We start from the raw sequence: 25,941 nt of genomic DNA, 5'->3' as shown, positions 1-25,941 counted from the left end.
GCCTAACTTTGACAAAGGCGGCAGAGGGCTACGGGCTACGAGCTACGGGCAACGGCGAAAAACTGCCCACCAGTGCCTGCCCCAACAAATGACGCTGGGCCCTCGCCCACTGGGCGACCGAAGTCAATGGAACCAGCCGGCAACTGCAGGGCCAGACAGGGACGAATCACGCCGCCGCGGGTGGGGGGACTGGGATTGTGCCTGCGCCTGCGAGGGTGGCCCACGGTTGGAAGGCAGCTGCAGGAGCTAGTCTGCTTGGGGACTGGCGGCTGCTGCACGAGCAACACCTCGCAATTTCCTGCTAGCGCGTGACCCATTTTTCTTCTGACCCTCGCTGGCTTTCTCTGCCTGTCCTCGTGCTCATTTCTACGCCTGAAGGTTTGAGGGGCTTGACGAAGCAATGCCGCCACCCACTGCCCTCTCTTTTTTTGTCTCACACACGCGCAGACAATCCCTCCCACCCTGCAGCGATCGATGCCCTCCAAGCCATCCAGACCCAGTGAGACCTCGACGGGCTTGCTCAGTCAGGTGCAAGCCAGACAAAGGCTCCCTTTTTGAACCACCCTCCCACTGCCTCCCTACCCGCTTTCGGCTCCTCGCTTTGTCTCCTCCAGCCAATAGTCACGCCACAGCCATCATGAGCTTTGACAAGAAAATGACGCCGCCGCCGGGTAGCGAACACGCAACCACCACAGTGGATGATGACCACGAGGCCAGAGGTGAATAAAAGAGGACACTTTGCAATGAACAATAATAATATGGAGTACCTAATTACGAATGTCGGTCCCAGAGGGAGCACGAGCCCCCGAAGGCTTCCATCCCCCTTTGTCATGAAGAATGCATTTTGCCTTCATAACTCGACTCTGACAATCCCCGTTCTGGATGCCATATCCGGGCACCTACAAAGACAATCCTGCTCCCGAGTTCCGTGGTTATTTCCTTTGTGATAGGGCAATGCAGCGACTGCCTCACGCAACTCGTCTTAACTGTGTCTCCGATCCCAGGTGCCCTGCATTCATTTCAAGAGCTGACAAGTCAAGGAATCCTAATCATTGGGCCTGGACATTGGAGGCACAGGATGAAAATCTCTCACTTGGGTCCTTATCGTTGTTGCTCGATGCTCTTCTGGCTGAGTCAACCTTACGAGTTCACCCGCAGGTCCCATTGATAGCCCGAAGTGACCTTGGGATGGTGGTACAGCACAGTCCTCCCCCTGGAAGCTTACCCCGCAAAACTGGGAATCCTGGACGGATGGCAAAGTTCGTCGCCGGCCATGAACCCATGGATTTTAATCCCAGAATCTGCAACGACGACGACGGTGCCTTCCACAACTTGTCACCGCGGTACTTGTAGTCGTCCTCCGTGATGTCTTCCATCCTACAAAGAAGGACCGAGGAGCGAGGTGCTTCGTATTCCATACAGTCTCTGCCACCACACTCGACGAGCTGAGGTCATGTGATTGCAACCATTCGCATCGCAAAGGCCCACCCAGACGGCCCCAAGAAGGATTCAAGCAAGGAGGTTATCTCGCTTTGCTTCGACCAGTTTCCAAGGGTTTCCAAGCATTCAAGCCCTCCGTGCTCTGTCCAGCGAATCCGGTCCCGGAATAGGGAGCTGTCAAAAACCTGTCAACGGCAGTGGCATGTTTATCTGATCGGCGGTCTTGTTCCAAGCGACATTAGGCTTACGAAACATAGATCCAATGATGTCCCAGAGAAAACAGGGGATGACCACGTGAAATGATAAGCTACTATTGGCAGATGCTGGGTTTGAGAACTCGGGGGTCATCTCGGATAATCCCAAGGAAGTCGAAGCACTGACACTGGAGGTTTCGGCAGTGTCATTGAGATGCCTTGCTGATGTTTCAGCCAGACGTCGCTTTGGCAATCCAAGGCACCCACAAGGCAAGAGACCCAGTCTTTCGACGGGGCAGAGAGCATTCATCGTCAATGAGCGTCAACCGAGCCGTGCTGTAAATTACACAGACCAACATGTCGCCGTATCTCGATCATTGACCCAACAAAAGACAGACTGGACTGCTATTCGATACTTGCCATTTTGCCCAAAAGTCGGTGAAAAGGCAGTGCAATTTCAACCTCCTTCAATGGCTCTTTCAGTGGCACTCTGGTGCTGTTACAGTGCCTGTCTCGGTGCAGTCTAATGCAGCCAGCGGGCACTTGAGATGCAGAAGCCTGCATAAGCTCAGCAGGAGGGGTTCTCCATTCCGCCTCCGCTTCGATTTTGGGCTGGGCGACCGCCGATGAAGGGCTCCAGGCCCGTTTGGATGCTGGCGCCTCGGAAAAGAGGCCAAGTCATTCAGACCTGATTGGCGCCAGCGGAGAAAGGGCACTCGTCACCCACTGGCAAAGGGCCACGAAACGTCCAGTTATCGACCTGCTTGCAACAATGCCATGGCTGTTGCCAATCCCGTTGTGGTGGTCGTCGCCCTGCACTAGGTAAAGCCAACCGCCGAAAGCCTTGAAGCTTTCCATTATTGGTCTGTCAGACTATTGAACACTTTGCATTGGCCAACGTCGGGCCGAAGCAACACTCGCGCAGCTCTCGAGACTGGTACCCCTCTCCCCGACCTCGTCACTCCACCAGGGCGTCGATCTCGGACCTGAAATCTTTGGCTATGAGGTTCGCGTTGAGAGCAGATCCACAGAGCAAAGCGTCTGCTCTAACAACCATCACTACTACCGTGGCACCTGAGAGGAGAATTGGGCTTCACAAGAATTCGTTCGGAGTAATGATTGACACGTTTTCGAGGAGGTTGGCCCCCGTTTTCTTGGATTGAGTGGCATCTGAAATTCTCCGGCTACTCGACGGCCATACTCCTCCAGATTCCGACAGGCAGGGAGCTTCGAGTCCTCTCCCTACTTGTCATCCAAATAGAGACATCCTTCGATACCACGGTCCGGCTCTGTAACAGGATTGCTCCACACAAGAGTGCAATACTCTTGAGATTTGGCGAGCGTCACGGAGTCTGTCATCATGTTGGCAACGCTTCTCCTCTGCCACAACGATTCCACGTCTTCAATGGTTCCACGCCTTCCATGTTGCTTTCGCATACGTGCCACCGCATTGCATTGATGGCAGCAAGGTGCAGAAAGCCCAACCTTGAAGGCCCTCCATTCAGATCATTCTCCGGTAGGTTTTCGAGATCTTCCAAAACCCTTAGTGCAGAATTTGGAGAGCCTCGTCTGGTGAGGCCCTAAGCGAACCCACCCAGCGGCTGTTCCCATACACCATCCGTGTTCTAGCGTTTCCTGCTCAGACATGGCGGTATATACACCGCCATGTTGCAATTTCTTCCACCTTCAAGATTCGCTGGTCTTTTCCTTTCTCGTTGCCGAAATTCAGGAAGTTTTGCGTTGGTGCTGCAGCGTGCATGAACAACATCGAGGTGGCTGAAAGATGCAGATCTCGATTGCCTACGAGTTTCTGTGCTGATTGGATGAGGAGAGAGACCGCAATCGCACACTTGAAAATTTCAACGAAAATCAGAAAAAAAAATTTCTTCCAGCATGGTCTGTGCATGTCGCAGCGCGAGGACGGTGTGTTGATCGTTTACTCGTTTGGTCCATGTTGTTTCCAATGCTCCGTTCCTAGGCTCACATGCTGCCCAAATGATGGACTTCACCTCCGGCGCAAGTCGGTAGATTGCATTCGTGACGGTGTGAGACACCTGAGGCTTCATCTCAATCCATGGATGGGGGATATGTGGCTCTCACCCTGCTTCCCTCGACCATGTTTGCCCACAGGTATTTCGGCTTGCTTGTTCATTCTTTCTCTCGACCAGGAGTCCCGCAATTCGGACATCTTCGCATTGTGCAAATGCTCAGTTTGCTTGGAGACTGGGCAGGAATCGATCACATCCCAATAATCTGCAACAATTCTCCAAGAAAGGGCTGCGACCCAGTCAATCTTCGCATAGACGCCGGATGAAGACTGCGGCCGTCGTTACCTTTTGCCATCCTGGAGCGGGTCGTCGTGCCCAGCAGCTTGAAATTACCACAACATGACTGAGAGTGGTGGGTCATCCGGTCATTGCGGTGAGGGATTCCTCCCTGAGCACGAACTCGAAATGCACTCTTGCCGGCTCTCTCTCGAAGTCGCGACACGACAAGTTCACTTTCCACCCTGAGCCTGCGGCGGACTCCTGAAAATCCTGTGGGTCGTTGGTTGGGTGAGTCCCTATTCAGCGACCAAAGGGGGCGGGCGTGCTAAGGTGTAAGACACAGCGCTTGACTCCTGTCCTCCCCGATCTTTTGTTGACCCTTTTAGGGACCTCCCTGATATTTAGACAGAGTTGTAAGCCATGTCCTTGATGTAGCCCATTCTCATCGCTGTCAAACCCTTTTCAGAGCGAGGTCGAATCTCTTTGCTGGATCCCCTTCTCTTTGCAGTGGTCCTCATATATTACGGATGGTGATACATGTATTTACTGTATACATAGCCCGTTTGCATCTGAGCTCTCTACCCAATCTATCAGTTCGGGTTTCCTTTCTATCCCATATGCTCGTCTCAATGGTCCGCCTCTTACTTTGAGGAGGGAAAATTATTGTACATGGGAAATAACCCAGTCCCTTCTTCCGAAGGAGTTTCCTGTCTCCAAGGTAATGGAAAGCCAGAGTTCGTCGCGCGAGTGAGAGGAGAAGAGGGTTGCAGGTCAGCATGCTTCGCTCGTGCAGGGGCAAGTGTCGAAGAGAGGAGAGTTATGGCGCTCGTCGGCTTCTCGTTTTGTCAAAATGGGGCGTTAGAGGCACTGGTCTCGTATAGTTGGCGTGTGCCTGGCAACAGCGTATAGTCATTGCTTCAGGTTTCTTCCGATATCAGGGTATTCCGGGAGCCTGTGGCGGCACTGGTCAGCTGTTCGCAGGTGATCAGAAGCACTGCTCTCGTTTGCCTTCTTCGACGAGCTCCTCCCCATAGTAGTAGCGCTCATAAAGCGCCTCCCAAGGCCTCAACTAGCCAAAGGGCCAGTCGCACCTTCAAGCCCACCCTCCGATCGATCTTCGCGAGATCGTCCTGTGTTGCGACTGCCGCATCTTTTTGCAGATTTTCCGTCTCTTCTTTCAGTCTTCGTTTCAGCGCCTCGTCGCCGGTGAGAATCATCGCTCCAATTTCCAGGTCAAGACTGTAGCTTCTTTTCGTGTAGTTGCTGCTCCCTACCACCGTGATGCTTGGTCCCGGTTCTTCGATGGCCTGCCCCTCAGTGTCCAATTGAGGCGGTAGAGTCACCCATAGCCCTTTGGCGTGGTAGGTCATCCCACCAGGCTCACCGACCGTACCTTTTCTCCACTCCTTCAGCTGAATTACGTCTTCTTTACCAGCATCGTGCACGGTACGCAGGAAACGTCGAGAAAGGAGAGTATAAGCTGCTGGTAGCATACCGCTCACTCCGGGGCTGCCGTAGAAACCGTTGGCCCATGGCGATGCGGTAATCACCGTGCATGCCTTTTCGAAAGCTTTGATGCCTGGTTCAAGTGCTCGTGGGCTTTCTGGAGCGGCGGATATGAGAAGTTGGCAGATGTCTGGGTCGATATTGAAGTATCCAGCAGTGAATATCCACGTTGACTTGTGCAGTCGCTTGTCCTCGGCAAGGTTGGTGAGCAGTTTAGTAATTGCAGGCTTCTCTGTAGAAGTGTATTGTGCAAACTCATAGTCGAGCAGGGCCATATTCTTAGGCGCGCCAAGGAGGACGTCGAACTGAGCCAGCGGATAGACGAAAGTCTTTTGCTGTGTAAATTCGACTGGAAACATCTTCTGTCTAGCTTTCTTGTGGATTAATGGTTCAAGTATCTCTTTGGCATATGCCTTGAATCTTTTGGTATGCCATAACGGGTCGGGATACCCTCGTTCATGGGGGCTAAGCAGCTCAAAGCCGCCGGGTCGCGCCTCCGAGGGCACGAGGTGGTACGACAGGTCGCAGACAGCTTCGTGAACAGCACCGTAGAAATCTGTGAGCTCTTTGGAAGAGAAAATGTGGTACCGGTCAAGACGGTTGGTGAAGTAGTCGTCGGATAAATTGGCGCTGGGTGGATTAGAATAGTAACAAGAACAAGGGCGAGAAGCCACCATACCCTGAGAGCATTATTTCATCGTCAAATCCGTAGAGTTTCATGTGTTGCAAGCCCCATCCTTCGTTTATCCGCTTGGGCATGTACTTCTTCTTCCACCCGTTGAGATTTGGAGTGTGGAACATGGAGATCCGAACCCGATCACCGAATCGAACAATCAACGGTGCTAGGAGGGTGGCACACGACGGATTAGGGTCTTCTCGAGTGCCTCGAAGTGCATCGGTAAGGATCGAGACCTCAAGGTCCGGGTTGTTCTCCAATGCTTCATCAAGTGTCTGGATGAGCTCGTGTTCGGTTTTGCCAATGTACAACGTAGATAGGTATATCCGTCGTTTTGCTCCTTTTATCTTGGCCTGCAGCACACCTTAGCTGGCCGCTTCCCATAGGTGCATCATGTCTCTACCTTCAGGGTATCGTAGAAAGCGGTTGGAGAATCGAGAATCTGAATATCGTCCGGGTCTATCTCGAAACGGGGTGCGACATGATCAAGCTGAGTGGCAATCCCTGCGAGAGGATGCGCCGTTGGAGCAGGGCCATTGCTGAACGCCGACGAGGACGAGGACGAGGAAAAGCGTCGGGAGACGAGCTTCGTTGCAGGGGCACGATGAACGCAAGCTCTGGTCGTCCGACTGCAGCTGCGAAGTGCCTGCAGTCCACAGTTCCTGGCGAACATGTCCGTCCACAGGGATAACTGCACAAAGCCGGTCACCTTTTGTGCAGCTGGTACCTCTCCATCTGGCCGATCCCAGAGAAACCGTCTTGACTGGTGGATGCCGGTCTCCTAACGCGTGCTGAACCATTTGCTCAATATTTCTTGCTGGGGATTTGCGACGATGTCATTGCTTGGCCGCTGAAAATGACTAAGCCTGTCTTGCGCCGCTTTTATGACTTTTGCTCAAAGCAGTTTCCATGCAGGAAAGGTAACGATGCTGCTTTAATCCAGAACATGGTGTTCGAGGTAGAGCACGAAGAAGCTACAGAATAATACACAGTTCAGATTCAGGGCCGATTGAGGCCTCAGCTGTGCCTGCCTGCTGTTCCTTCAAGGATAGTGAGTAGATTGATTTACTAACGCAGGCGAGTTACACAATATTTGGGCAGAATCCTCATGCATGTGTGCGCTAGCCATCTCGCCTTGCACTCCAACACTACTCCAGCTGGTGGAACTCGGACGACCACGACGGTCCAGCCTAACGCTCGTAAGGCTGTCTTTGTGGAGGCTGAGCAGCCAGACCACCCAGGCTTGGACAGATGCTACCAAGCTGGTCTGGGAAGGTAACCATCCTATAATGTGAAAAGAATCTTCCAAATCCAAAGGTCATGTTTCCTGGATTGACTCCAAGAACTTCTCGGTCGAGAAGACATGTCTTTATTTGATATGAATGCGTGAGAGGAGACAATCACACTGCTGAGCTGCCTTCCCGACACTTACAAGTGTGTGCGGCCCTCAACACTCTCCAGAGGCTTGTCCCGATTTGCTCCCTGAAAGATGGAAGTAGCTGGGCTCCTTGTCAGCATTGTGCCTCCGATCAGCTGTTTTAAAGACTGTGTCGACTTGCTATCCTATATCTCGGCAGCTCGGTCTTTCGGTCGCGATTATGACTTGCTCAACATGAAGCTGGATTTGCAGAGGGCACTCTTGCTACAGTGAGCAGAGCGAATCCAACTTCTTACACGGAAGCCCGCACAACCTGACAGGCGCCTTGAACATAATCATGAGCTTGTCGGCGAAATTCTCGCGAGCATAGCGCTGCTTCTCAGCGACGGTGAATGCTTACAGACTCGTTATGGTTTGCGGAAAGCAGCAGCAAGTGACCAAGACGACGAGGAAGGACAAGAGAATGTGCACCAAGAAGATGAGAGTGAGGCGGCCCTGGCCAGACATGTCGACGCTAAAATGCCCAAGCTTACAGGGACCTTGTCGATAAGTCTTCTGGAGTGTTCTTATGGCTCGTACTGGCCTGCCGCTCTCTTTGCGAAGGGCTCGACAGCGGTGATGGCACTGCTGACCTCCGCCGTCGGCTCGATGAACTGCCTCCAGAGCTTCAAGATTTGTTCCAACACATGCCTAGCAAGATTGAAACAAGGTACAGACCCGGGTGGCAAAATGCTTGCGTGTCAGATATGCTTATCACGCACATGCGAACACTCAAGGCTTTCCAACTCTCGGCTTTGCGCTTGTCGACTCGCATGAAATGGACGTAGCTCAACTACAAGACTTTGGACATATCTCCGGCGAGGACAAGGTATGGAAAGTGCAGACTTTGGAAAGACGATTGAGAAGCCATTCCTGCGGGCTTCTGGAAATCACCCAGCCCCGGATTCCCGACGTCAAACAACCGCGTTTGCGACAAGGAGCCCTGCCACGACAGGCTTGTGGACTCACACGTGGAATTCATTCATAGACCTGTCTATGAATTCCTGAGCAGCCCAGGAGCCTTTACTCTCGGCGCGCGGCAGACCCAGGACGACGTGTTCGATGAGAATGCGATTTTGACGTGTCTCTCGTTCTACTTGATGATGCTGAAGTTGAAGTTAAAAAGTATCTCCCCAGTCCCAACAAGACTCTATCTGAAAGATCTTGCTTTCTTCGGCAGGCGCGTACGACTCTCGTCAATCGGGGTCCAGGGGAAGATTATGAGCCGCCTTGCAGGAGGATATTTTACCATGCCCAAATTGCGTCGCTCCTTCAGCACGTGGCTATTTGCCCTGCAAAGCTCAACGTCGACCTTTGATGTCAGAGATTGGGACGAATTCAGGGCTTTCACCGGCCGCGCCTGTTCTGTCGAAGCTGGTATGGTAGAGTTGGTACAGCATCAGGACAATCTCCCCGGTGAGTCTCTCCCCTCTCCACCACGATTCCCTCTCCTCTACCACGCAATGTCAGCGCCGCTCTTGAAAGCTTGTTGGGATGTGCAACTTCCATTCTCAACACTCATGGTTCGCTATCTCCTTTCGCCCGGGTGCGATCCCAACGAGTCGTTCACGGATGAGCTTTGTAGGAATTGTACTCCATGGGAGCACTGGCTACGTGAAATGCAGGTCTGGGATATTGGTTCTGCGCTCGAGAATGCAGATCTCATCGAAGAGCTTGTAGGAGCTGGCGCCAAGGGCAGCGTGAATTCATTGAAGGAGAAAGTATAGGTCGAGTTACTACTGGGACAGTGTGTCTCAGAACGGGTCCTTAGCTCAGGGCCTTCCAGCGATCTGGACAAGATCAAAGACAGAGTCGCCGAGCTCTTTCGTTTCCTTGATGGGATTGGGTCGTGCAAACAGAGCTCCCTGTGGGAGGCCAAATCGAATGGTCCTCGAAAAAGAAAGATTCAATGTCAGAGAGTTGGATCCAAGGAGAGCACGGCTCGGCGACCAACTTTCAGCGGCAAAATGGGTGAGGAAAGAGCAAGAAATAACGCATCCTTTACAAGATGCTGGCGGTGATCCTGTACATTGATGCTTACTCGAGAATACACCATTTTCAGGCTCCATTCCTTCGCTTGTGCGCATTCCCTTCATTCTTGATACAGTGCCCTGCGTCACCCTAGCCTTAAGGGCATTCGCCGATTTCCTCCAGTGAGTAGCGCTGAGCAGGATCAGCCCTCTTCCCTGTACAGTCTTTGGCAACACGTCCACTGCGGCCGCTAGCACCTATCATTCCACCTCTTCATACAGCCACCGCTGTGTAAGCGCAGTTGACGTTACTTTACTCTTCATGTTCAATGATGCACCCGCATGCAGATGGGTCCTGGCAGCCACAGGTATCGAAATCCAGCTCCGGGAGTGGGCCAGCATCCTTCACCGCGACAACCACCCAGGGATCTTGACAAAATAGGTCAGTGGCAGGGACTCGAGGACCCTCGAGAATGCTTACAGTCATAGTCCTGGCCCATCCTCATACACAGGATATCCCACATGCGATCTCCAATGCCTTCCGTGAGGCCGAGAGTGTCTGTATTGGCGGAACAGCTACGCAGTATCATAGCCTCGCAAGCATGTAGCGGACAACAATGCGCCGGCCCCTTGAAGATTCGGATATTGTCAGGTGTCGTTGAGAGGAAGCCCCATTCAAAGCCTGCACGGGGGCCGCCCCAAACGTTGACGTTGACTATTGGGGTTCTCAGAATCATCTCAACGGTGCTGCTAAGTGTCTTGAGGACTTACCCGTGACGGAAGCCCAGTGCACGGATGGGCTTGGCCCTTTGTCGTAGCCATATAGCTTTGCTCCAGCGGAACGAACCAGCTCTTTACACTCGTCGTCGGTCTCGACCATCCAGTTGGTCTGGCAAACGTAAGCCAGAGCTCTTGCGTTAGGGCACGGGGAAGTGGCGGGTTTCTCATGTGAGAATCGGAATGTGAATCGTTAGAGCGATGTGGGTCCAACAACGTACCATCTTGAAATTCTCGCCCGCTTTCATATGGTACTAGATACCCAAAGTCAGTTGCTGGGAGGACGGCGAATGGCTTTCGACACTCACGATCTTGCGCAGGTAACTGCGTGCACTGTAGTCAAGGAATGACACCGGCTCAGCAGCAATCAGCTCACGGTCTCTCGGCTCGATTGTAGCATCACGAAACCACGCAGAAGGGTTGTTGTGGAGCAGTGAGAGGGCCACGCGGGCTCTCGGGATCATATCTGTCATCGTGAGAAGTCTCTCCACAGGGCACGAGATCGATGAGACAAGTTCGATGTTCAGAGTACCCGAAAAGAAAGAGGAATTCTTGAAGAGACGATGCTGTTGGGCAGAGGAGAGACCTTTGGGCGGTAGAGATGAAGAGAAAGTGAGAGATCGGTCGGAGCCTGCCTCCCCTTTGGTTGTCTGCATCTTCCCCGTCACTGACCAGCCACTTCCTCAAATCATCCATGGCTTCTTCATGCAAGAGGCATTGGAACAACGCAGCTTCACGGTGCCAATCTGACCGTCAGCAGTTCCTCTCCCTTGACTGCTGCGTTCCTCCCTCTTCCCATCTCTCTGGCTCACCAGACGGCTTGCATACCAACGTCTGGTCCATTTCACATCTCACTGAACCATTCGTGCGTAAGCCCATCCTTATCTACTAAGGAATCTGTAAGATCATGTTGCAGGCAAGATACCTTCCCTCTTCCCTTCAAGCTCATCTGGCGGCAAGCATTCAACTCCTTCGTTTGCGATACCTCTCAGCTCTCTCGATCCCTTCAAAAGTGCCTGAAGTTCCGTTCGGCCGGCTTCAGCCAACCTTCATCATCATGTCAAACCCAAGGCATCGGCTAAGAAGAGTGCAATGGAAGAGTATCGGCTCAATTCGTGGATACAAAGTATCATTTCAGCACCCTTGAAGCCACGGAGTCAGGGAGTCCGCCGACATCATGGTCTGGGTGTCCAAAAGGGGTGTGAGGAGGGGGAAGGGGCATTAGTCTTCTGCGCCCAAGGCAGTAATCTCGTCAACTTCCGACAGCGCTGTATCCATGTCGATCAACACAGACGCAGTCTCAGTATTGGGATTTGATGCAACCTGAAACAAGACATTGCTCGACTCCTCAGCAGGCGGACACCAGCGGAGTCACGGAAAAACCTCGGCCGCCTCCTGCATAAAACGAATATAGGAGCAGGGTTTAAAAGGGTAAAAGGCCTTCTAATGATATCGAGCTTGGGAAAGATCTCCCATTGCTAGGATCATTTACAAAGAGTGGCCGGGACTGCCACGGGACTGCTTGTTGTCATGGCGACGAGCCCTCTTCCCTGGACACGGCGTTTGCAATGATTGCTCAGATCCCAAGACGCGTCGCATTATGAAGGTGCATTCCACCTCGAGCGGCGAACAACGTCTTGCCATGCTTTCCAGCTGCTGCAAAGGCTGCTCTGAGATCATCACAAACCCTTCCTGGCCCAGCACCTCTCCTTCGTCCACTGGTTGTGTTTCAGGAGGTTTTGTGCTCACATGGAGCTATTCGGCAAGTTCAGTCACATAGGTAAAGCTGCGTGGGAGTGCTACTCACTGTGCCCGGGACTGCTCTGCATTCATGATTGGTTCCATCCAGATGGGTGCATGGATCTAAGCACTGGAGATATTGTTCTAGAACTAGGAGACAGCACTCAATAAACAAATATGCGATCGACTATGTCTTGGTTTCGCGGAGTGACCTCCTGTCTGCTCCATCAGCGTTGAACTCCAGAGGATCGACTGTAGGTAGAAAACTCCTCGACAGCAGCTCGCTGTCTAGGCGGTCGTTTCGATTCAGCAAGTTTCTTGGATCTATGTTTCGGCTCGCCAGAAGAGCTGAGAGAAAGTCAGGCCTGTCATTTCGTGAGTGAGCGGGCAACGTGAAGCGAGTCTCGAAGCGAAGCTCGATGCGGGCTGCTGTCCGTGGCAGTCAGTCGGTACTCAACAGTTAAATGATGGCGGGACCTCGAGATCACATAAAGCCATCTACGACGATCAACATGTTGAGGACGTGGAGATAGACCAATTTGTGGACGGCCACAGGCTGCTTTAACGGTACCTTCACGTGCTCCCATAAGTACTGCCGAACATCAAAGCAGCATAGGGCGGCATCGCATCCCTGACCCAAAAGGGTTTCAATCACCTTAGCGCATTCGCGAGTCGCCAACAGACCGACTTCCACTTTCTCACTGGGACAGTTGTCGAAGCGGTGTGCTCGTGGCTGGTAAAGATGAGATGTCATGAGCTGTGACAGATGATTTTTTGAGGTCAGCCTCTCAAGGAGAGATTCCCAATGGACAACGCTGAAAATGCGATTTCCGGAGCCGGTCTTACTCCTCTTCGTCGCCCTCGTTGCGGGTTCATCGAGTCCATTCACGACGACATTAACACCTTCCACTTGTCCTTTTCGCACAGTTAACTACATTACTCACAGTCTCCCTCAGCAATGTCTTGCGTCTGCTCGGAAGACGAACAACGCTTCCACAACTGTCGAAACCACCGCCTCTCCCAGTCTAGATCTCGCGGTCCCTACGACTTCGGCAACTGACCATTCCCACGAGACTTCTTCCCCACCGGTTCTGTCTCCTGTTCATTCACCATCCACCCTCAACTCTTCGGTTCAACCTGTGCATACGCGGCCAGAACAGCCTGCTTCGGGTGGTTCCCAGACCGAAGTGCATACTGTTTCGTCAGATACAGGACACGATGAGACCGAGGAAGAGTCTCCTCTCGAAGAAGGGAAATTTCTCTCTTTCGAGGACTGGAAGAGGGAGAATCTGAAGAAGTCGGGTCAGTCTGAACACATTGGCAAGGGCTCTGGAATGGAGGGCCGAGAGCCGAGGAAACGAGTCGCATCTCTTCGAGACTCTCTAGATTCTTTGGGGGACGACGCTGAAATAGACTTGGATTTCTCCGGTTTCGTTTCTGATACTCTTGACCCCCCAAACCAAGGTCAGCCCAGAGCCCAGCAGGGGATACGCGACGCCTCTGTCGAGATTGAACCGGGGCGCGCCCCAAGAGCCGGTGTGAGGAGCAAAGATGCCGGCACAACTTGCAAGGAACGGTTCAATTATGCCTCTTTTGACTGCGCGGCCAACGTTCTGAAGACCAATCCCGAAGCCAAAAGCGCTTCTGCGGTGCTGGGAAATAACAAGGACTCTTACATGCTGAATGAGTGCTCTGCTCAGAACAAGTTCTTGATTCTCGAGCTGTGTGACGATATATCGATCGACACTATTGTGCTGGCAAACTTTGAGTTCTTCAGCTCGACTTTCCATACTTTTCGAGTAAGCGTATCTGACAAGTACCCAGTCAAAGTCGACAAATGGAAGACTCTAGGCACTTTTGAAGCTCGAAACACCCGTGAGGTCCAAGCATTTTTGGTTGAGAATCCGGTCATCTGGGCGCGGTATCTGCGCATTGAGTTCCTCACCCATTATGGAAATGAGTTCTACTGCCCCGTCAGCCTCGTCAGAGTTCATGGGACGACGATGCTGGAGGAGTACAAACACGATCTTGAATCAGTCCAAATGGAGGATGAAGGTAAAGCGGAGCAAGAAGGCGCCGGGAATTCAGAAGAGGATAGACTTCTACCGGAAGCAGTGGCCGAGCAGCTTCTGACCGAAACCGACGCTGTGGGAGATTCCGTCCACACTGCTGACGCAACGACTGCATCTGATTCATCCGGAGTGCGAGATCCTGTCGTCAATCATACTCAATATCCCCTGGTCGAAGATGGTCAACTCGCAGTGTCAACCTCTCCAGCGCTTTCGTATCGAATGCTCAATGACTTGGGCGACAACAACGATACGCTCAGCACGTGTAGGATCACGAGAGACAAAGCTAGTACAACATCCGATGCTCCTGACCGACAGGATGCCACTCAATCGTCTGATACAGGAGCTACAGAGCTTACTACCGATGTACTGGTTTCCAGTTCCTTTGGAGGAAATTACGTCACATCGACGTCGATGGACGGCTCAATTACAACGTCCAAATCCGATTCCATTGTCAACTCGACAGCTGTCGACGCTTCATCCTTCCCACCTACCAGCAACAGTTCGAAAGTATCCGCGTCCTCCACGCAGTCCTCTCATCCAGCTCCAACGATGCAAGAATCCTTTTTCAAGTCTGTTCAGAAACGTCTGCAAATGCTTGAATCAAATTCTTCACTGTCCCTTCAGTACATAGAAGATCAATCTCGTGCCCTTCGAGATGCATTCCACAAAGTGGAACAAAGACAGCTGGCCAAAACAACCTCTTTCCTCGAACATCTAAATACCACGGTCCTCAATGAGCTCAGAGAGTTCCGCCAACAATACGACCAGTTATGGCAGTCCACAGTCATAGAGCTTGAGATGCAGCGCGAGCGCTACCAACAGGAAAATCTCGCCATCAATGCCCGGCTAGGCGTCCTTGCCGACGAAGTCATCTTCCAGAAACGAATGTCTTTTCTGCAATTGATTCTCATCTTAATCTGTCTTGGGTTGGTGTTGTTCTCCAAGGGCAATCTGAACAGCTATCTGGAGCTGCCACTGGTACAAAGTGTCTTGTCCAGATCTCCGAGTACTCGATTCTTGAATGTCTCCAGCCCTGACACACCCTCACACAACTCTCCAGTCTCGAGATCTGACTCGGCGAACGCAGTGCGAAGGCGTCTGGGCATTTTAAAAGGCCACCGGCGTTTCCCTTCGGAGGACTCGGCTGACAACACATTGAGTCCAACTGATTTGTACTCGCCACCCACGCCTGTTAGCTTCGGGGATCCTTCATCGGACGGCGACGACAAAGAGGATAGTAATAAACTTGGAGATCCCCAGTTCGACCCTAGCCTGATCGAACGGCCTAGTACGAGTCCACCGGTGTTGACAGGGGCCGAATTGCCTGGTGACTTAGAACCTAATGCGGAGATGATTGACGATTCCATTGACAATGTACTTCTCGGTTCATCCAATGACAAACAAACAAAGCCTCCTATCCTCCTTGTCGAGGATTCTACGCCTCCCCCTAAACATCTGAAGTGGCAATTGCCAGAGAGCTAGGGACAGTTTTGAGTCGACATAGCGGAACAGACACACCCCAGCCAATTCCTTCCGCGCCGACTTCAATCGAGTCGGACCTGATTTCTGGAGGCAAATGGGCGGCTCGCGAAGGCGGTCCTCAAAGGAATCAAGCCCACTTCAGTCTAGCTTATACCGGTCGGGAGATATGCGCCCACCCGACATGCAACCTTTCTTCGTTCCAACACCACCTAGCTCCCTACAGAAGCCCCAGAAGAATGGGGAGATACCTGCCAGATTCTTGTGTAAGAACGATATATTTATGTTGCACTGGGATTGAAACCTACTCGATGGTGCACATGAGAACACGTTCAGTAGGACATTTTACCCATTGGTGCAGAAATAAAGCAAAGAGGATGCTGAACAAGCATATGCTGCACAGCTTTGCGATCTTGTGGTCGAGGCAAATGAGGGCAAACAAAGGCCCTACAATAAAAAGAGCCCAGAAGACGAAGATTGTGCACGGATATGCATCTGCCCCCTGCAAGGTGGGTTGGGGACGGTTGCTGTACTGGGTTGAAGTGGGTGTCGACTCCTGGGGCCAGTTAGCATCTTAATGGCGAGAAGTGAATGCTCTTGTTAGGACTCACGTATGGAACTCGATCTGTGTTCGGACGCCTTCTTGCGGGCCTTTTCCGAGCATCGTAACTGGACTTTGGCAATTCAAAGTTGTGAATCTTCCTGGTGAATGCTTCTTCGTCCATGTGGGCCTTTGGTTGCTTAGAACATTTGAAAAGTTGGACTCTTGAGGCACTGTGACCACGAGGACCTGTGTTTGGCCGCAACCGTCATGCCAAGGGCGATGTTGAAATCCAAAGCTGTTTTGCAGCCAAACAATGTCTCAACGTGAGTGGCTGCAGTTTCCACACTAAGACTGCTTCGGGTCTAATACCATCGTAACCATATGTTGATGTTTTTGGAGAAATTTTTTGGAGTGCGGCGGAGTTGCCGTGGCCCTGAACGCCAACCAACCGCATGGCATACGAGTATGCGCCCGAGAGAAGGCCAAGTGAGAGGTCGATCTACGAAGGGCTGAGATCGGAGGTAGGCGTAGTGGGCAAAGGATGAATTTGAAGCTTCTCACCTCAATATTAGAGCAGGGCTGGGCTAGTGGCATCGGTGGGCAGACAGAAGTACAGACTCGAACAAATGGCGACCCATTTGGTAGATTCCCCGACTGGAGAGAACAATACAAGCCCAGTGATCGCCACAAGGCCGAGAGGAGAGATTGAAGAATCAAATACCGGCATAAGCGGCACAGCCTGACGGGGAAAGGGCATTGTGGTGGTAAGTGTGGTCGGTTCGATTGTTATGTGCATGATAGTATTTGTTCGTAAGGATATTCTGTCAACCCTTGAGCGCAGTGGTACCCTTTAGCAAGGAATCCTCTTTATATGTGATTGTGCTTCATACGGAGTTCCTCGTACTAATACATGCAGATGTTGGAACAAGGTTCGGGTCGATAGCCTACATTCGCCGACACTTGCCTCTGTCGGAAAATGATTCTTCCGCCACCCGGGATCTGCCCATTCTCGCCATGTCAACAATGGTGCTTTTCTCCTGCAACCACTACGTCTAGCTTTTCGATTTCCTCCGTGTCTCTCCATGCAAGACGCCGGCGAGATGGATGGTGGTGTGGTGCAATTCGTTCACAGCTTGCTGGCCGTGTGTAGCCCGAACTGTATTCCTCCGTCTTCAGCACTCAGTATCCGACGGTTGGGAATGTGTTACCTCAGGTAGGTTGACCCCCAGGCAAGTCTGAATTGTATTGAAATAGGTGCTTGCCGTCCATATCTGTGGGAGTCTTCCATTCTTCTCGACTGAGTCTGCCCACGACACACCATCACACGTCCCGGACATGTCTAGGCTCAACCTCTACATTTCAGCTGCCGTCGCAGCCTCCACTGGCGCCTTGTTTGGCTACTCGGTCGGCTTTGTGGGAGGGCTGTTGGTATTGCCCTCGTTCCTTCGCCATTTCCGCCTCGATGTCCTTCCACCGAATGAACTCGCGCGAGCTCAATCACTTGTTGTCTCTTCGTGGATCATTGGGGCCTTCTTTGGGGTGCCCACCGGAATCCCTATCTGCTCTCGCTTCGGCCGGAAGGCATGTTTGATCTTCAGTGCCGCTCTGTACGTGCTTGGGGCTGCGTTACAGGTCCTTGATGCTGGGTCGGCACTTTGGTTGTTTGAAGTAGGAAGATTCCTGAATGGCTATGGGGTGGGCGCTGGCACTTTGGTCTCACCAATTTAGTATGTTCACTTTGCGTCGGTTCTCCAAAGCCCTGTGCTGACCATTCATTCCAGCATTTCCGAGATCGCAACTCCCTCCGATAGAGGCATACTGATGTCTAGCTTTCAAGTCGTGATTCAAGGCTGCGCTGTGGTCGGCTTTTGGGGAGCATATGCTGCTAACGCTGCGATCGCAGACACTTCAGATCTACAGTGGCAGGTTCCAGTTGCCGTTCAGCTTGTCCCTGGGATTCTCCTCCTTTTAGGGACTCTTTATATCAAAGAGACACCACACTACCTTGCCGCTAAGGACGATCTCGAGCTGGTTGGGGGTACTCTGTCCTGGTTCCGAGGATTGTCCCCCTCCGACGCCGCCGTAAAACGTGAAGCCAGAGAAATCTCCCAGAGCGTCCTCTCCGGAATACGTCGACAAGCAATCCACAAAACACATTTCCTCCGTGAAGCACTCAGCAATCCAATCCGCAAGCGGCTAACCGTCGGTGTCGGCCTGTTCGTCGCACAAAACATGTCAGGAATGAACGCGCTGAACTATTATGTGGCCATTATATTTCTGACGGCAGGCTTCAAGAGCGTCTCCGCGTCTCTGTTTCTAACAGGGATATTTGGCCTTGCCAAACTCGTCTCCGCGCTTCTCTTCATGTTCCTCTGTGTGCGCATCTATGGCAATCGCTTCTGGCTCCTCTGGGGAACCGGCATATGCGCCATATCAATGTTTGTGCTAGGGTACTGTGCGGCAACGATGCCCGAGCCATCAGATGATGACAGCATACCGTCTGTGGTTCGCGCCACGCTTTGCGTCCTGAGTGTCTACGTGTACGCAGTCGCATTCGGGGTTTCGAGCGGGCCAATTGCCTGGAACGTCTGCAGCGAGATTTTTCCTTCTTATATCAACGCAAAGTGCTGTGCGGTCACGACATGCACGCAGTGGTTGTTTCAGATCATTGTGGCAGCCGTCACACCTATCCTGCTGGCTTCTATTGGACCGATGACTTTCGTCTTCTACGGGGCCTGCAATGTCATCGCCATGGCATTCTACTACCTCTGCGTGCCTGAGACAAGGGGGGTTGCGTTGGGGAAAGAGATGAGTCAGGTGTTTGGCCAGGACGACCGCAAAGATGGGGAAAGTGATGGTGCGGTGGAGGAAGTGGAGGATGCTGACGACGATGACGATGACGATGACGAGACGCCTTTACTTGCTACGGAGAGGAAGAGGAGGAGAAGCTCGATTGCAATTATGGTATAAATTTGTCTCGGATCTTGTTTGGCGTTGCGACCCGCTCTTTTTCTCGTCTCTGAGCGGGCACCCGACGAAGAGGAAGCGGTACAATTTCAAGAAAACATCTCTTCGTCTTATCCTCAAAGCTTGTGGATAAACTTGACCCTGTTCGCCAGCGCCGACTTCGCGGTCGAGATCTTTGGTGCAAACGTCTCAAAACTATGAGGCAGTCCGGGATATACGTGCATTTCGAGCGGGATGCCAGCCTCAGCATGCCGTGCCGCGTACTTGATGTTCTCATCCCTGAAGATGTCCAGGTCGGGCACGTCGATGTACACGGGCGGCAGGCCTGCCACTGACGCGACCCGCGCCGGCGCAGCCCAGGGCGAGACGTCGGCGTCGGGTTTGCCGGCCTTGTCGCGACCCAGGTACGCGGCCCAGCCCGTGAGGTTGTCGTCGGGCGTCCAGACGTGGAAGTCCTTGGCGGCTTCGTACCGGCCCTGGTTGCGGTCGTCGAGCATCGCGTTGACGAGCACCTGCTTCGCCAGAGGGGGGTTGAGGTTTCTGTCTCGAGCCATGATGGCCACGCCAGCGGCGAGCCCTCCGCCCGCCGAGTCGCCCATGATGGCGATGCGAGCAGGGTCGATACCCAACTCCCCCGCGGCGGTGGAGTGAATCCACTTGAGCGCCGCGTAGCAGTCCTCGATGGGCGTGGGGAAGGGGAACTCGGGTGGCGAGCGGTACTCGACCGCGAAGAACGGGATGCCGCCCTGCGTCACGTAGCTCTGGATCATCTTGCGGTAGAGCGGCACGCTGAGACAGAAAAAGCCGCCACCGTGGGTGTACACGACAGCCGGCGAGCCGCTGCCGGTTGTTCTTGTTGTCGGGGTAGCGCCTTTCTTTGCGAAGCGGTGGACGTTGATCTCGACGCCGTCAAAGGACGAGATCTTGAAGATGGTCTCCTCGACGTCCTCGACCACGGGCCATTGCTGCATAAATCCCTCCCACATGTCGTCGATGCCATTTCGACGCGAGGCGACGTCGTAGGGCGGGTGTTTCGGCGCCGCGGCCATGGCGGGCAACAATGGCTCCATGACCTTGTAGTATTCGGGATCATATTGGTACGGCATCTTGTTTTGTTTTGTTCCCCCCTGGCGTTCGAAAGGTGTGAATAAGAGCCAACGACAACAGTCTAGTGTCTTTCTTCGATGCGAAAAGGGTCTTGGCCCCGAGCTGTCGAGGAATAGAATGTTCCGGGGCTGTGAGATATCTCTATGAATACCTATATATATGTCTGTGTGCCTGTGTATATACTCCGCAGAGTCAGAGCAAGGCTGCGCTCCCGGTATTATTTGTGAGCTCCTCCGTCCCCTTGACTAATCTGTTCGAGTGCGCATAAACACGCCTCATGCCTTGGGGCGCCTTGTGCACTGGTATAGATCGACAGCGAGGGTAAGGGGGGAACCGAATACGCGCTTTGGGCGGGGAAGAAAAAAAGGTCTTGCCCCCTGTCGAGGACGCGGTATGTGAGGACACTTGTTGCCTGGCGAACAAGCGATCGATCAAGAATGGGAGAGTTGGTGCCCTCATTCGAACGATTACCGAGTACTCGGTATATACCCTCGGGTGTTGCAGTTGGCGGGGCCGAGGAGAAGGTGTATCTTCATCCCCACCCACAACCCGCATACAGTACACCATGTACTGACCCATTCTGTTGTCTATCGTACCTATTCTTGCTCCAGCCCACTGGCATACCCAGTATACGGACCTCCCTATCGTCTTCCATCGCCATCCCACCCCCATCTCCCCCTGTTCTCCCACCCCCTCAAGGCCATCCGCCCACCCCCAATCTCCTGAAGAACCTCCCTCAGCCAAACGCACTGTATATTGTGCACAACTGAGCGCTGACAAACGCTCAAGCTGTTGCGACCGTATACAAATCATTGTATTTGTCACCCTCTCTCGCCCTCGGTCAGATGGGTGGTGGAAGAATGAGTATCATGTCGAGGTAGTTAGTTGCCCCGTCAGTGGACCAAACCTCCTGAAAACCCGCAGCCTCGTCCCTTTTGTGGGCCCATCCAGGAGCCCTGCCATTACCAAGTACATCTAGCAAGGGCACGGAGGTGTCTACTTCCTCGAGTAAGCTTCTTAATTGCAGTCATCGACTGGTGTGTTTCGTAGCCGTACTCTGCGTGGTTCTATCGGAGTACTATCTATCCTCTCGTGGTCTCCGATCACACCCTAGTTGAACGAGGGCCAAAGTGCTGAGTTGCATGTCGCCGGACTAATGTCACCGGTAGCAGGTTTATCAGTAGTAGCCTCATAGGACTCTGTTTCCCGTCGAGAACTGGGAGTTTGCGCACTCCTCTGGACTTTAATTTCGGAAGTGCCTGACTTGGCATGGAAGAGCAGACCAAGCGAGACAAATGGACGTTATCAAGCAGCCACGCTTTAAACATATTGATAGTCAAACGAAGGCATTTCTCAACTCCTGTCCCCACGAGCACCAGGGGAGAGTGGAAGGAATGTACGTACCCCCAGCGAAGCGATTTCTGAGCCTTCTCCCATCGACCTGGAAGATGAAGGCCTGACCGCTAAGACTCAGGACATGCGGTAGGGAACGATGGAAAAGGAGCCCACTGGCAGCACTCGCACTCACATTTGCCTGACGATATGAGCTTGTCTGTCTCGACGACCTGCGTGTTGGGAAAGAGATGTCATACGGTCTGGAGACTCGAGAATGCGAGGGATCGAGCAGGGGGTGACGAGGAGGAGGGGGAAAGACGGGCTTGACAAAGGTCTGAGGACTGCGACGTGTGGACATTCGACGAGACCGTACTGTAGTTGAAGCATATAGAGGAGTGAAAGGATACATCATTGGATTCCCCTCCGAGAGCCATCTGAATGAAACCCACACAGTTCAGTTGCTGTTGGGCACCAATACAAGTTCACACCAGGTTCATGTCTCTAGTAATAGAAATTCTAGAGTCTTTCAGCATAGATCGATATTCGTCTGCCTCATTTACTCCTCACCTCAGATCCGACAATGTCCTTCGTTACCAGTACGCCAAATATACGACCAGTGCAAGTGCTGCTCTGACTGACAGAGACGCTGCTTGCCAGGAACTCCCTCGAACTGCGCGGTCGGTTGAGGCGAGGACAGCCTGGGTGTTCCCCCTCTAACGACTTGCCCGCTCCGACAGTACTAATATTGAACACTTCTCCATGTAAATTCCCGCTGGCTTCGGTGTCAGGCCGTCAAAGCTCCGACCGCTTCCACTTGATGTTCTGCGCCTTCTCTATGACCTTGTAAAAGTCCGTGTCCTTCAGATCTTGACCCGTGTATTTCTGGTAGTTCTCTGCGGCGACGGCCACAGCCTGCTCATGTTTCCAAACCAGGACTCCGACCGCGAGCACCAGTAACAGCAGCAGGACGAGGACGGTCGGTGACAGGGAACTCCGGCGGCGAGGGTGGAAGGGAATTTTCTCGCCAGTGTATGCGCCGTCGGGGGATTTGGGAAACCATTCTTCGGTCTTTGCGCGCTTCACGTTGGGGTTGATGCGGTTGGTCTTGGACATGTCGTGCGAGGTCTGCGAGAGGGTGCGCGAGAGAGTAAAGATATGGTATGCAAGGGTTAGACTGGCTGCCTCGAAACAACAGATCACACCAAAGTTAGTCGGGACAGCACCCAACGAATCTGCGCAGACAAAGGAAAGATGGCACGCGAGAAGGAGATCTGTGGTCCGTGATAGGAGGCTTCTCAAGGAGCACAGCTGTCACAACATCGCAATGTGTCCCCCAAGCTGAGCATTTCAGGCGGGCCAGGCACCGTGTCGTCTGCCGTCGGGGTCGGGGTCGATATCGTGCTGACTAAGAGTCTAATATTAACACCAACCGTGCCAGCTAGACTCAACCTGATAGATTAGATTCTCCGTGCTGCGTGAGTTCCGGGAAGTGGCTGTCCCGACAAGGCGTGGCTAAGGAGAACGAAGGAAGGACGGTGCTGACACGGACGGGGGCGCATTGACGTCCACCCATCGTAGTAGGTTCATTAGACTCGGGAGAGGTGGTGATTCGCTGACAGGCTCTCTGCAGCATGTGTTAAGGTTAATGCCGTGTGACTGGGGCAGAGGGCCGATGTTGGCAGTCTGTGGCTGCTGGTCCTCGAAGCCTCACAGACATCTGATAGCTGGACGCTTGATGCTACTGAACTGACTGCGTTCGTTTGTTCACCTCTAGAGAAATTGGCGAGGCTGAAACGCAAGGCCCAATGACGTCAGGACATGAGTTCCCCTCAGCCTTGCGGCCAAGAGAGCCACTTCTGCGACGTCCTTCCACCACTTCTTCCACACCATTGATTCAGCCGTGCTTCCAAAATACATATCAAACCGTAGGCAGGCATCTCTCCACGGTAGCCGAGTGCGTTAAACCAGGAATATCCTAGCTCAAGCGGAGGATACAATATGCTTCACACCTGCCGGTTTCCTCCAAAGATCTTCAACCCATCCCCTTCGGCGACCGAAGGAACGAGGCTGGGCTACAGCATGGGCCCAATGCAAAGACGAACCAGTGTAAATTCATCACGTTCTGGACCCTGACATCATAACGGCCATGTGTCTGGAACCGCGCTCGATGTTGACCGTTGATTCGTCGCAATGTGCATCGCTCATCGCGATTGTCGAAGATCTATGGGCGTGGATGTACTGATAACATCAACGGCCAAGACGGTAAGTGGAAATGATGACGATGGCACCAACTTGAACGGCCAGAATATATATGCCAGTGTCAGCCTCTGCCCAGAGCTGTCCAATATGCTGCATCCAGCAAGTTGATCGTGATTTACACATCCGGGCAGCCATGTCACAGCTTATCCACGACTCCTTCTTTGGCCGCTTGCTGCGACACTTGTCCAAGGGAAGGTTGCTGCCGCACGAGGAGACTAAAGACCCTGCCATCCTAGAACAATTTGCTAATGTCTCGTCTACTCCGGTGGAAAAGACGTCGCCTGAACGACCCGCTTCGAACGCGAGCACTCTCAACCCAGGCGATGGCGAACTGGCTGAGAAAGGACGAGACCCGAACATTGTGGGCTGGTACGGACCGGACGATCCAGAGGTGAGATACTTAGCTGGATAGTCGCAACCTGTCACTGAACGCGACCTGTTGATCATTTATGCAGAACCCTCTCAATTGGTCAGCCTTCACCAAATGCGCAATCACCTTTGAGCTGTGCTACTTGACTTTTGCGGTCTATGTGGGATCTTCTGTCTATACTGCTGGCGTTGTGGACGTCATGAAGGATTTCGGGGTTGGCCAGATACCTGCGACACTTCCACTGACAGTCTTCGTGCTCGGGTTTGGACTAGGTGATAACATCTTTGATCCATCTTATGCCATGAGTTGGCGGCTCTTGTTGACCCCGTACTAAGTATGCGGCCAGGACCCATGACCCTAGCACCGCTCAGTGAGGCACCTGCAATTGGAAGAACGCCAATTTACATTTGGACACTTCTAGCTTTCGTCCTACTCCAGATTCCCGTGGCTTTGTCGGTCGACCTTCCCATGCTCATTGTTTTCCGGTTCATTACAGGCGTTCTAGGGTCTCCTCCCCTTGCTACTGGCGGCGCCTCCATCGCGGAGATATTCACACCGCGAAAGAGAGGACTGGCGATCGGCATCTGGGGCGTTGCAGCTGTATGTACTACAACTACTTCAGATATTCTCTGACTGACATTCCAACTTACATTAGATCTTTGGTCCTATCTTTGGTCCGCTTCTTGGTGGCTTTGCCGCTCAGTCGAAAGGTTGGCGCTGGACCATATGGGAGCTGATGTGGATCTCTGGCCTTGCTCTCATCATCTTGTTCTTCTTCCTGCCCGAGGTCAACGCAAAGAATATTTTGTATCGCCGAGCGCACCGACTCCGACGTCTGACAGGCAATACCAAACTCATGAGCGAAGGAGAAATCGCCTACAAGCACGTCACTGTCCGAAAAGTGGCATATCTCACCATCATCCGCCCCTGGATCCTAACGTTTACGGAGCCACTCGTCTTTCTCCTTCACACCTGGGTCGCGCTAATTTTCGGCCTGTTGTTCATCTGGTTTACGTCGTTCCCGCTGGTGTTCGAGGGAGTCTACGGTTTCAACCCGGGGCAAACCGGACTGTCGTTTCTCGGTCTCCTCGTCGGAGCGTTTTTCTGCATTCCACCGTTCATCTGGTACGACCGTGGAGTGCAGCGGAGGATGTTTGACGAAGGTGGTCGGATCATGAAGCCTGAGCAACGCCTCGTTCCCGCGATGGTCACCGCCGCCACCATCCCGATCTGTCTCTTCTGGTTCGGCTGGAGCGCCCGGAAGGACGTCCATTGGTAAGGCCCTTCCACTACTGTCTGATCGTTGACAACACACCCCCATGCCCACACGACTTCGTTTTCTAATCTTGGAGGGATAAAAAGGATCGTCCCCATCATCGGCACCTGTTTCTTCGCCGTCGGCGCCCTGATCATCGTCAACGCAGTCCTGACCTATCTCCCCGACGCGTTCCCGACAGAAATCCCCTCCGTCATGGCCGGCTCCGCGTTCATGCGCTTCTCCTTCGGCGCCGCCTTCCCGTTGTTCGCGCCGGCCATGTACCACAACCTTGGAATCCACTGGGCGAGCAGCCTGCTGGGCTTTCTAGGTCTGGCGTACGTGCCGATCCCGTTCCTGTTTTACTTTGTAAGTATACGTTCTCACCTTCCTCCTCCTTCCTGTTGAAAGTTGATTAGCAACCCGTTAAGTGGTCGAAGGTTGACCTATAATACCTCGTTCTAGTTCGGCGAGAGATTCCGGAATGCAAGTAAGCGAGCGCGGCACACCTGAGTGCTGGGACAAAAACGTCACGGTTGACATTTTTTGTCGCCAATCACTGCTTT

At 53.0% G+C, this 25,941-nt stretch overlaps 9 protein-coding genes across 10 annotated transcripts; 5 read left to right on the top strand and 4 right to left on the bottom strand.

Annotated features, from left to right (window-relative positions):
- Positions 1 to 731: 731 nt before the first annotated feature.
- Positions 732 to 3,482, top strand: PV07_07087 (uncharacterized protein). The gene has a single exon (XM_016394137.1). It carries the CDS (start codon positions 883 to 885, stop codon positions 1,351 to 1,353), a length of 471 nt encoding a protein of 156 aa, XP_016247556.1. The 5' UTR covers positions 732 to 882; the 3' UTR covers positions 1,354 to 3,482.
- A 423-nt stretch (positions 3,483 to 3,905) lies between these two features.
- PV07_07086 lies at positions 3,906 to 6,923 on the bottom strand. Of its 2 annotated transcripts, XM_016394135.1 has the most exons (3): positions 6,487 to 6,923; positions 6,087 to 6,436; positions 3,906 to 6,037 (listed from the first exon to the last, which is right to left on the bottom strand). In XM_016394135.1, the coding sequence occupies exons 1-3, from the start codon at positions 6,754 to 6,756 to the stop codon at positions 4,945 to 4,947; spliced, it is 1,713 nt and encodes a 570-aa protein (XP_016247554.1). In that variant the 5' UTR covers positions 6,757 to 6,923; the 3' UTR covers positions 3,906 to 4,944. The 2 variants fall into 2 exon arrangements, with proteins under 2 accessions (XP_016247554.1, XP_016247555.1); XM_016394136.1 differs by having other exon boundaries at positions 6,087 to 6,923.
- Positions 6,924 to 8,750: 1,827 nt separating this feature from the next.
- PV07_07085 (uncharacterized protein) lies at positions 8,751 to 9,227 on the top strand (the record flags this gene model as incomplete). Its single annotated transcript, XM_016394134.1, has 2 exons — positions 8,751 to 8,916; positions 8,971 to 9,227. The coding sequence occupies 2 exons, from the start codon at positions 8,751 to 8,753 to the stop codon at positions 9,225 to 9,227; spliced, it is 423 nt and encodes a 140-aa protein (XP_016247553.1).
- A 263-nt stretch (positions 9,228 to 9,490) lies between these two features.
- On the bottom strand, positions 9,491 to 10,816 carry PV07_07084 (uncharacterized protein). Its single transcript, XM_016394133.1, has 5 exons — positions 10,556 to 10,816; positions 10,469 to 10,501; positions 10,242 to 10,359; positions 9,952 to 10,185; positions 9,491 to 9,899 (listed from the first exon to the last, which is right to left on the bottom strand). Exons 1-5 carry the CDS (start codon positions 10,718 to 10,720, stop codon positions 9,784 to 9,786), a joined length of 666 nt encoding a protein of 221 aa, XP_016247552.1. The 5' UTR covers positions 10,721 to 10,816; the 3' UTR covers positions 9,491 to 9,783.
- A 1,876-nt stretch (positions 10,817 to 12,692) lies between these two features.
- PV07_07083 (uncharacterized protein) lies at positions 12,693 to 16,307 on the top strand. Its single transcript, XM_016394132.1, has one exon. The coding sequence runs from the start codon at positions 12,809 to 12,811 to the stop codon at positions 15,539 to 15,541; it is 2,733 nt and encodes a 910-aa protein (XP_016247551.1). The 5' UTR covers positions 12,693 to 12,808; the 3' UTR covers positions 15,542 to 16,307.
- Positions 16,308 to 17,417: 1,110 nt separating this feature from the next.
- PV07_07082 (uncharacterized protein) lies at positions 17,418 to 19,052 on the top strand (the record flags this gene model as incomplete). The annotated part of the gene is made up of 2 exons (XM_016394131.1): positions 17,418 to 17,809; positions 17,864 to 19,052. The coding sequence occupies 2 exons, from the start codon at positions 17,418 to 17,420 to the stop codon at positions 19,050 to 19,052; spliced, it is 1,581 nt and encodes a 526-aa protein (XP_016247550.1).
- A 113-nt stretch (positions 19,053 to 19,165) lies between these two features.
- Positions 19,166 to 20,357, bottom strand: PV07_07081 (uncharacterized protein; the record flags this gene model as incomplete). The annotated part of the gene is made up of 1 exon (XM_016394130.1): positions 19,166 to 20,357. Exon 1 carries the CDS (start codon positions 20,153 to 20,155, stop codon positions 19,166 to 19,168), a length of 990 nt encoding a protein of 329 aa, XP_016247549.1. The 5' UTR covers positions 20,156 to 20,357.
- Positions 20,358 to 21,842: 1,485 nt separating this feature from the next.
- PV07_07080 (uncharacterized protein) lies at positions 21,843 to 23,076 on the bottom strand. The gene is made up of 2 exons (XM_016394129.1): positions 22,059 to 23,076; positions 21,843 to 22,007 (listed from the first exon to the last, which is right to left on the bottom strand). The coding sequence occupies exon 1, from the start codon at positions 22,602 to 22,604 to the stop codon at positions 22,284 to 22,286; it is 321 nt and encodes a 106-aa protein (XP_016247548.1). The 5' UTR covers positions 22,605 to 23,076; the 3' UTR covers positions 21,843 to 22,007; positions 22,059 to 22,283.
- An 807-nt stretch (positions 23,077 to 23,883) lies between these two features.
- PV07_07079 (uncharacterized protein) lies at positions 23,884 to 25,888 on the top strand (the record flags this gene model as incomplete). The annotated part of the gene is made up of 6 exons (XM_016394128.1): positions 23,884 to 24,141; positions 24,206 to 24,392; positions 24,467 to 24,720; positions 24,776 to 25,395; positions 25,483 to 25,744; positions 25,841 to 25,888. 6 exons carry the CDS (start codon positions 23,884 to 23,886, stop codon positions 25,886 to 25,888), a joined length of 1,629 nt encoding a protein of 542 aa, XP_016247547.1.
- Between the last annotated feature and the right edge of the window lie 53 nt (positions 25,889 to 25,941).

The sequence above is a fragment of the Cladophialophora immunda genome (genome assembly GCF_000835495.1).
Source record: "Cladophialophora immunda strain CBS 83496 unplaced genomic scaffold supercont1.4, whole genome shotgun sequence".
Classification (NCBI taxonomy): domain Eukaryota; kingdom Fungi; phylum Ascomycota; class Eurotiomycetes; order Chaetothyriales; family Herpotrichiellaceae; genus Cladophialophora; species Cladophialophora immunda.
The sequence above is the reverse complement of the archived record's forward strand: the minus strand, read 5'-3'. Positions and strand labels throughout refer to the sequence as shown.